Source organism: Leptonotus elevatus, chromosome 3, assembly GCF_054856555.1.
Source record: "Leptonotus elevatus isolate MCC_2025b chromosome 3, RoL_Lele_1.0, whole genome shotgun sequence".
NCBI classification, from domain to species: domain Eukaryota; kingdom Metazoa; phylum Chordata; class Actinopteri; order Syngnathiformes; family Syngnathidae; genus Leptonotus; species Leptonotus elevatus.
This window is the reverse complement of record NC_141241.1, coordinates 5,849,944-5,860,621: the sequence shown is the minus strand read 5'-3', so window position 1 is coordinate 5,860,621 and position 10,678 is coordinate 5,849,944. Positions and strand designations below refer to the sequence as shown.

The 10,678-nt window shown below is 39.2% G+C and overlaps 1 protein-coding gene across 1 annotated transcript; it reads right to left on the bottom strand.

Moving 5' to 3' along the window:
- Positions 1-1,021: 1,021 nt before the first annotated feature.
- pros1 (protein S) lies at positions 1,022-9,091 on the bottom strand. Its single transcript, XM_086072474.1, has 14 exons — positions 8,899-9,091; positions 8,276-8,433; positions 8,037-8,061; positions 7,870-7,953; positions 7,258-7,380; positions 7,062-7,187; positions 6,206-6,334; positions 5,844-6,084; positions 5,530-5,716; positions 4,545-4,709; positions 4,226-4,394; positions 3,465-3,601; positions 3,155-3,383; positions 1,022-1,623 (listed from the first exon to the last, which is right to left on the bottom strand). Exons 1-14 carry the CDS (start codon positions 8,963-8,965, stop codon positions 1,442-1,444), a joined length of 2,022 nt encoding a protein of 673 aa, XP_085928600.1. The 5' UTR covers positions 8,966-9,091; the 3' UTR covers positions 1,022-1,441.
- Between the last annotated feature and the right edge of the window lie 1,587 nt (positions 9,092-10,678).

Here is a 10,678-nt window from a genome sequence, read left to right as displayed (position 1 = left end):
ATCATTTTGTGTTGAACATTTTGCATATGGTGTAATAAAAGTTTCATACGTTCATAGGTTAATTTTCAAGGGTAAAAGATGTTAGCAGTTGACAAGGATGATAGACATTAAAAGGGGTGAAAGAGAGTAGCTTGCTAATGTAAACTGTCTCGTCATTTTGGCTTTGTCTCGTCATTTTCTCCACAAGACTTCCATTTACTCTCCATACACTTAAAAAGTTTACATATTTTCCCCTCCCTGCTTAGTCTGTTTACATATCACTGGCGTCGAGTCGAAACCAATTATACCTCCAAAATAGTAACTTTTCAGGAGACCCCAAAATTTGTGCTTGTTCGACCATTAAAATTGCAAGCCATTTTTAACACTTAAGTTTGGTAAATCATTTGTAAAAACAACACCCACGCGTGTGGAATGACAAATAGTGTTGATTAGTAGAAACATTTTTATTTTTACCACATTGTGGCTAAGGAGGTTTCGGCGTGACGCCAGTAATCTTATTACTCAGAGAAAGAGAAAACAACTCTTATTATTGGTCCTTTCCTTCCTGTTTTAATTTCCTTGGACAAGTGCAATAGAAAATGGATGGAAGTGAAACCTAATGTCAATATAGTTTGCTGACTCGAAGAAATCACGTGGTTCTACGGATTTGTTGTTCTAGAATGGACATCCCTTTTTTTTTTTATAGCACTTTTCCTCATTTTTGTCAGTCAAACACATCTTCAATGTGAATATTGTAGTAAAGCCACGCACATCCCAGCATGCTTGTCAACTAAACGTTGCTCTTTATTTGCTTTGTCATAAGTGTGTCTGTGATGTCTTTAAGGAAAAGGAACATGTGTGTATTGTAATTTATTTCACTTTCCAGCCTTAGCTTCCTTGATTTCAGTTTTTGGTTTCAGCCCAAAAATTTTCATTTTGGTCCTTCCATATTAAAATACAGTCACTGTTCGGAGCTGCAACAAATGTGGGTGACTCAAACAAGACAATACAATCTGAATTGTATAAAAAAATAATCAGCAAGCATGTGTTTGACTTTTATTTCAAGTTATTTATCCACATGTGTCTCATCAGCCTCGATGAGAGGAATAATCCCACCAAGATCGAGCGACAGAGGCCAGGCTGCAGGTGGCTTCGGAGCACAAGCGTCTCTTGCTCAACACGATGTGCGTGCTGCTACGGGGCTTTGCTGTTCTCCGACATTTCTTGGAATGACTTGGTTGCAGCAAAGTGCTACAACTACGTCATCCGGCTTCCAGCAAACTAGCTGTCGTCGTACATCACAAGTAATTGAGAAAAAAAACATTGATAAGTGCGGTATAGCCAACTAGAACCTCTTCTTGATCTCTCCTACTCCCCTCCTCCCGTTCTGTGTCCTAAATTTTCAACATTCCACGACGGGGTGGACACTGCTACCTACTGCGAGTGGTGGTGTTAATTAAGGTCACTCTCCATGTGGCTGAAGAACGTCAGTTTCTGGGGTTGAGGCGGGAGGACAGGAGTGGGACTTGATACTGTTGTGTTTGCTCAGGGCCTCGTCAAAGTCCAACATCTGGCCGTTGACAGAGATGTCCATGCAGCCGTGATAAAAGGCAGTTACTGGGGTGGCATCCAATGGGACATCATCTGGAAGGGGAAGTGGAGAGAAAATGATTGAAAAACGGATGTAAAACGTACGTGGGTAGTGACACCTGGAAGTGTCTGCGCATATGTGGGAATGTTAGCCGGCTAATGAGCATTATATTAACTCGTTTACTGCCATTGACGGCTATAGACGTCAAAAAATAATTTGAACTATTTCTATTAGTTTAACATTTTTTTTCCACTTTTGTTAACAAGAGTTATGAAAACCTATAATTTTTTTATTGTACATTTAGAACAGATATAAAAATTGTGATTAATCGTGAGTTAACTAGTGAAGTCATGCGATGAATTACAATTTAAAAATGTAATCGACTGATGCCCCCCAATTTTTTTATAAAAATTTAAAACAGTTTAGTAATTTTAATGTTTTTAAAGAAAATATTATTAAAAAATTAGGGGCACCAGGCGATTAATTTTTAAAATTGTAATTAATCGCATGGCTTCAATAGTTAACTATATATTTTTTTATAATTAAAATTACTTAAAAAAAGAAAAGAAAAGATTCTTAAAAATTCGGGGCGTCGGGCGATTAAAAATTTGCATAATTAATCACATGACTTCACTAGTTAACTAACGATTAATCACACATTTTATATCTGTTCTAAATGTACAATATTTTTTTCCTAGGTTTTCATACTCTTGTTAACAAAAGTGGAAAAAAATGTTAAACTAATAGAAATAGTTCAAATGATTTTTTGACGTCTATAGCCATCAATGGCAGCGAATGAGTTAAATGGTAAAATAAATAATATAATAATAACTAGACAAAGTGAAATTTCTGGAGAAAATGCGTGTGAATGCTGAAAGCATGTGGAATGCTTATGAAGTAAATTGAAAGATAAATTGTGTGAACATTACAAATTCTTAATTGTTGAAAAATGAATAAAAACAAGTGAACGGGAAAAAGTTTATATTAAACGTTAAATTGTGCAAAAAGTAAGTCGTGTGGAATCAGACGTTATATTCCCAGGTAGGCGTGAATTTTTGAAGAAAGTTGAAATTTCAACGGTGTATTATAGGTATTATGTGGCACTCTGAAAAATTTGGAGAATAATAAGTACGGAGAATAATAATAACGTTTAGAAACATAAGTAATATAAATAATCAGTCAACAAGTATATCAACACTTTTGTTGTTAAATAAATAAAGTTATGAACGAAAACCTTTCCGAAAGTTGACGCGACTGCAATTCCTCTTCTTTTATCTCTGCAATGACATTGAACTTCTGGTGTTAAATTCTTACAGTTGCTTACTGCAGCAGATTCAACTAATGAGACCACAAAGAAACACTGATCATTGATTCCTGGAATCAATCAAGATGGTCACTTGGAAACGCTTAAGAGGGAAAGTTTCCTGTAACTACTTTAAGCTTGCTTTGAAGCACTTTTTGGAAGAAGTCTCAAAAGACAAAAATGGGAAGTTCGTATTGAAATGATTAGCGCTGGCACATCGGCCTTAATATGATGAGCGCACGCCGCTGAGTATGTTACTAAACAACTAATCTTCAACTGACCTGGTATCCCACCAATGTAGGTGCTGACCGGGTTCTGCATTGTGGAGTTAAGGCGCTGCAGCGCCTCCTGCAGGGCATCAGGCAATATTTCCCTGACGTCTGAAGAGTTGGCTGAGATCGAAATTTCTGTCGGCGTGACACTCAGCAGCACTGTTAATCGGTCCGGGTAACACAACAGCATTGAGTCCAGTGTTGCAACCATAACCCCGTCCAAGAAAACTTGCAAGTTCTACAACAGAGTGACACAAACATGAATAAAAACGTAAGCATGCTTAAAACACGCTTAAGAGTGTTTTGAATATGCACACACAGCATCATATTCGCCCTCGGTCAGCACAGCAAGCGACAACGGGACTCTGCCGTTGGAAACGAGCGCAAAGAGGACGCCTGTGCTGCTTGAAGGACGGATGTTCATCTTTAAATCCACCTTCCAGCTTCCAGAATCACCTAAACACAATAAATATATATGTTATTCAGTATTAAATATAATCCTTTCCTTATAATGTCACTAAAATGTGTTTATAATTGTTTGCTTCCTTAACAGCACAAACAGCTTTGGACATTTTGTTTATTAAATCACCAAACACAAAAAATAGCAAAACAGAACAGATATAAAAAATGTGATTAATCGTGAGTTAACTAGTGAAGTCATGCGATGAATTACAATTTAAAAATGTAATCGACTGATGCCCCCAATTATTTTATAATCTTTTATAAAAATTAAAAAAAAGTTTAGTAATTTTAATGTTTTTAAAGAAAAGATTATTAAAAAAATAGGGGCACCAGGCGATTAATTGTTTAAATTGTAATTAATCGCATGACTTCAATAGTTAACTATATATATTTTTTATAATTAAAATTACTATTATTATTATTATTATTATTATAATTAGCAAAATATCTTACCTATTTCCAGTCCTGCGGACCTCAATTGAGCTTTAAAGTATACCATGAGTATTCTCTTTTTTTTCTTTCACCCCTCCACACACTCCGTTCAAATAACACTACTGTGTATCATTGCAAATATATTTCCCGATGCGGACTGCTAAAAGTCTGACGTAACTTACTCACTGTAGTCAATATTGAAGCGCGCCAATCCTTCCCCAGCGAAAAAAGATCCTCGTTCCACATGTACGTAGCAATGTTTACTTTCCTTCTCCTGGATGACGTCCTTCAATCCAGATGCTCCCTGGTTCATCAGGTTCCAGCCCCGGATGCAGCCATCAAGTCGCGGGTTGATCTATTGGACAGATGGATGGTGAGCGGGCTCATTCAATTTAGGTTCTTAACATTCACTTTCATGATTCAATACATTATTAGGAATCGGGTGCAACAGAGAGCAAAAGAGCAAAAAAAAAAAAAAAAGGAGCACTTGAGGATGGAAACTTACAGGTTTGATGAGGCTGTTGGTGCGATTGGGGAGGCCGGCGATGTAAACTTTGGTCGCCAGTTTGCCGTTGACCCCCGTAAAGAGACTCTCAGGACTGTTGATGCTCATTACCGCTTCCTTGCTGATCTTCACACTGATGCTCTTCTCAAGTTCGTCCACAGAAACCTGCAGGTCACATACAGTGCTGCGGTCATTACTCAAGGCTTGAAAAAAAAAAATCCTTCTTTGAGGAGCAGCTTTCAAACTTATTATTTATTTATTTGCAGGTTAAAAAAATAAAAAAAATTCCATCAAAATAATTTTTTATTTCTTAAATTCACATTGTGTAATGTATAGGAAAAAAAACAGGAAGCGAAGCTAAATGCATTTAAATAAAAAGAAAGAGAAGATCAACTGTAAAATAATTGTGAGTCAAGTCAAAACTCAGGATTCTATTGTGAAAACAAATAATATTACTGACATGGTTTTAGCCAGACATCTATGAAGAGTGGACTCCATCACCCAAGCATTTACTTCCAGTGATAAACGCAGTCGTTGCCCATCGTAGGTTAGCTTAGCAATTAGCATGGCTTCTCCATCTTTCCTTGTCATCCTTTTGTCAGAACAATACTTGTCACAAGTGTACCTTCACTGTATCGTCCACAACGGAGGCGATGATTCATGACTTGTGGAGCGAGTCCACAACGTGCTTAGCCACAGCAGTAGCTAGCTGAAACTCGCTGCTCGCTAGCTGGCGCGGCATAAGTAGCGCCGAGCTACTCGAGGCTGGACCTTCTGTTTAATTTCAGTTTTTCTATTCAACGTGTTGTTTCGATGATGCGCAAAATGTGATGTGAATCCGCATATTTTGGGCCTTGTTACGCTTCTCATTAGCACTTTGCAGTAACTTTAGAAATGTAATACTATGAACACACAAATGATGTTTCCACACTCACTCTAAAAAAAGTGCAACATGTTCATCGATCTTCCATTCAAATCTTCTTACCACATGCCACTGTCCATCATTGATGGCTTTCCCTCCACTGGTGACCTTTAACGTGTGCTGATTTTTAAATTGGACCTCGATGCGGCCGTCTCGTAGCCCCAGCATGAACCATGCGTCCTGGGAGGATTCTGCATAGAGAATAACTCCCTCTGGGTCAAATGTGCGGAAGTCAAACTCGGCTGCAAACCTGGCATTCAGAAACATAACTGAAAGTGTTAATGCCACGGCAATTGAATGATTTAAAAAAATAAATAAAAATGATTTACAGTACTCCGACTCACACACATTTCTATGCTCAATTATATAACGCTCACTTTGTTGTCTCTGGCAAGCGGAAGAGAAGATATATCACGGGAAGCCCCGCAAACTGCTCTCCCAGGTACAACATCTCAGCGTATTTGGAATCGTACAACTCCACACAGACTGGGATCCTCTCACAACTGCGCTTGTCATCCGCCAGGCGAAGACCCTGGCGGCCGTCGCAGTGGCACGTGTAGCTGCCCACGCTGTTGACGCAAACGCCTTCGCAGATGTTCACCTTGCACTCGTCGATGTCTGCGATGATGAAATCAGAAAGTATTCAGAGATCCTTCAAGAAGAACAACCGCGCAGAAATTCGGCCGGTTGACTTTCTAACCCGGGGTTAGGTCATAGGTCAGGTTTTGTTGTAACTCACCATTGCAGCTTTTGGAAGTGAAGTTGTATTTGAACCCTGTTGGACACTGACACTCAAACGTTCCTTGCGTATTGACACATTTAGCAGGCTCTTCGCAAATACTCGGGTACATTAGGCACTCGTTGATATCTGAAGAGAGTGAATACAGAGGGGGGGAAAAAAAGAACTTTTAATATGAACGACAAAAACAGACCCTGACACTTCCATTCCAGAAATCAAAAATCAACTAACAAATACAAACAATCTGACCCGATCAAAAAATGTGCGAAAGTAAATGTTTCTCACGGAGTCACTGCATGTTTAGAGAGACTTTGTACTAACGCAAGATAAACAGTGACAAATCAGAGCACGACTTACTCATGTGAGACAGCAAACAACAACAAGTAAGAGCGATGATGTCAGTTTGAGGTCAGTTTGTCAGTTTAAACAACCTCTTCTGGTGACTTTGGAGGGGCATTTTGTTTTGATTCAAGTCAACGTATGAGTAGATGGTTTATATACTAAGTACACCCGGGACATTATCAACCGCAATGTTACGAGTGACCTGTTTTCTTAGCTGCTGAACATCACTTTGAGGCAGCTGCATTTCCGCCACAGGGGGGGGGGGGGGGGGGGGGGGGGGGGGGGGGGGTTGGGGGCAGTAAAAACATCTGTCCGCATGTGAATAATAAACACGTTTGTTATAGCAGTTGCGGTTTTCAGTGGTTTGGAATTCAATAGGATGCAAAATCATGAATGTAAAATTGACACCTGTTGATATTTTTATTGTTCAATACAATGCAATTGTAAATGTAGCTACGCTCACAAAGAAAGCTAAATTACGGCTATGTGATGACAAAACACGGAAACGTCTTACCCAAACAGTTGATATTGTCGCTAAGATAGTAGCCATCTTTACATGTGCAGTGGAAGCTTCCCGGAATATTTACACATTTCTGGTTACATCCCGCTGGAAACTCGGGATCGGAACATTCATCGATATCTGCGCAACAGACGAATTGGTCATTCTCATTTGAAGTTATAAACTTTTTTTTTTTTTTTTCTTAACTCACCTTTCTCACAGCATTGCCCATTCCAGCCAGGCTTGCACACACACGTATAGGAGGCTTGACCGTCCACGCAGCGCTCGGAACCTTCCTTGTAACACGGAAACGGCGTGCACTGATTGCTGATTTCTGTCCAACAACAAACAACATTTTGATGGAACAACAAAGGCAAAAAAAAAAAAAAAAAAAAAGTTAATGTAACCGGGAAGCTCTTGTGGATCTCAATTTCTTCACAAATAAATATATTTTTCGTAAACAGATCATTTGCAGACCAATTAACTCATTCACTGCCATAAATTAATTTAGAAAAAAAAAAGATTATTACAAATTCGGGGCATCAGGCGATTAACATTTTTAATCATAATGAATCGCATGACTACACAAGTTAACAAAAATTTTTAAATAAATATATAAAAATAAAAACATCTAGGTTTTCATACTCTTGTTAACAAAAAGTGGGAAAAAATAGTTAAACTAATAGAAATAGTTCATATGAATTATTGACATTTATAGCCGTTAATGGCAGTGAATGAGTTAATGAAAATTGGATAATTTCCTGCAGCACACCTGGTGATCTCTTCTTCGCACTGAACGAAGCGACATGAAAATAGCACCCACCTTTCACACAGGTCCGAAGGTCTGACGGGATGGCAGAATCGGAATTGTGGTTGTTGATGCCAACACGATGGGAGCCCAGACACACTGAAAAAGAGACACATATTTACTAAACAGAAAGAAAAAAAAATCCCAATAAATTCTAAAAAATTATCTGTCTGCAAACTTACCAATATACCTCGGATAAAAGAAGTCCTGTAAAAAAAAAAAAAAGTTTTTAAAAAATGTTTTATTCAGTGCTTGCTTTTTTATTTGAGCTGAAATGTTGAATCTTATTAAATATCATATTTGGAGTTGGGTCATTGAATGGATGGATGGATGCCTTCCCACCAATGAACTCCCTCAGATGCCCCCCCCTCCCCCACCTCTCCTCTCTCATTGAGGTGAAGACTTTGGTGTCCCTTCTTACCGTCTCAGGGAGGTTCTCAAAGATCTCCCTGGCCTCCTCCCTATTACACAGCTCCTCAATGCACTCCCTCTCCAGGTTGCCCTTCTTGTGCTCCTCAAAAAGAGAGTTGGCCCTCCTGCGCCGGCTCAGGAAGTGCGATGCTGTGCTCTGGCTCAGAACTGGGACACACATGGAAACACACGTATGAACACCACATGTCAACAAACTGGTTGTTGTCCTTTTTTGCACAACATGCAGTTCCCGCATACGGGATTCATCCAAGAATCCAAGCGGCTTCGTGTTACAATAACATATGACTGATCCAAGCAGGAATTTAGTCATGTTTGCTTCTGACACATGGCAGATGGAGCTGGAGTCTGCATGGTTTGAATTGGCCAAGCCAAATTGCTCTTAAATATGAACGAAATGGCCTGGGGGGGAAAAGAGGTCATTGCGAAACTGAGATTTCCAAGAAATGACCTTTTGTTAGTATAAGCACCTCGTGATGTGCACGCGTAGTTTGAATATAACAACTCACTTTGAGTTCACTCACTTGATTAGTAGCAACTACAAAAACACGTGATTTTACTTTCGCCGCAGTTGCTCAAGACAAGAACTTTTGGGTATGAATCAAACAAACTTACATCGCGAAGCATCGGCGAACGTCAGCAGAAAAACGAGACATGCCGAGACAAGATTCTGTCTCCACATAGTCGAGTCGTTTAGTCCCGCTAGGCCCCGCTTGGCTCCGGTAAAAGACTGACTTCAAACCTTATCCTTCCCGAAAACGCTATGCGAGAGCTGGGGTGGGGGTCAGAGAGATACGGGCGGGGGAGGCATGCAGCGAAGCGCGTGCGTGCGTGTGTGCGTGCGCACTTACTGCTGGTGGGTGGAACTCATGCACAAAACAGATTTACTCCACACAATGCACGCCGGGAGGTCAGCAAGCTCCACAATGTGGGTTGTCAACAACAAACCCTTCATTGGGACCAGCGGGGCAAAAACACAGTACTCAGGTACAAGCGCAGATTGAGTATTTGTGTGGTGGGAACAGTATCTGGTAAAAGTCTTGCCGTAGTGTAAAAGTACTGATTTAACTCGAACAAACACTTTAAAAAACTACTGACAATGAAATTTTAAGTACAAAAATTTAATTATTGTATGTGAAAATAGTAATACCCAAATATTTGTTTTACAAATATATGTTGTTTAGTCTGGTATTTTGAAGCCTGAGGTGGCGGCCATTTTGCTGCTTGCTGTCGACTGAAAATGACGTCACGGTTGCTGAAGGTAACGACCAATCATAGCTCAGCTTAAAAAAAAACGGGTGAGCCGCGATTGTCGTTATCTGAGCCCTACGCATTTTCAGTCAACTCAACAGCAATCTCCTAAATATACAAAAACGTATAGTAACTCAAAAGTTGCCTATTTTCAAGGAGAAGAGGAAAACGTTTTTATATGTACAAGAACAAAAATATATTTTGGATCAAGTGTTCTAATCTTACTAGAATAAAGTTTTTATATTTTGATATTAGAGTCAAAATGAAGCAATGGTAGAAAGTCATAGCTTCACAAAATGATTTGTAAAATACTGTACTGTTATTGTGCCTCCAAATAGCACATAAATGTCTAAATATGGAAGGGAAATCAAAGAACAACACGTGCAGCCAATTAGGTGAGCTGTTGTTCATCTCAGCCCAAACACTGGCTCCAAAGTAGTACATTTTCCACAAGGCGATCAAAAACAAGTTGTTGGGAGAGAGTGAAAAATAAATGATGTCATGACTTTCGATTTACAAGAAGATCAAAGCACTTACCGGACATCCAATCAGATTCCTCTGATGCCGCGTATTCTTTCTCGCAGTCGCAAGGAAGAAAACGTATTTGCATGGTGCGCAACCATTGCTATGATATGCACTTCTGTTGAATTATTTTCATTTGCTGGTATTCATCTTGATGAGAGCATTTCTCAGTATTCACACACTCTCTGGACCAACTGCAATTTCTTGACAAAGGTCAACCCAACCACACCCTTTTTGACAAAAGGAATCCAAAGACTTGTGTAACATATGCACCGTACTGGCCCAACAACTAACAAGTATCCAACGAATCATCTGGAGGATGTTAGGAAGCCATCAAAGAACACGGTTAAGTTGTTTTAACAGTTTACAGTCGAACAAGAGGGTACTTCATCTAACTCCAATGTTTCTAATACATGACAGAGTAGAACAGTTAATGTATCCAACGCAAGGCTATGAATTAAGACATCATTTGTCTTAAATGTTATACACTTATTTTTTTGTATTTGAGTGAGTTTTACAAAGATAAAAAAAAAAAACATTCATACGGAATACTGACATCACACACAATCTTTCAATTGCAAAAACAGATTATACAATGCCAAATCTAAAAGAAAGAGAATGT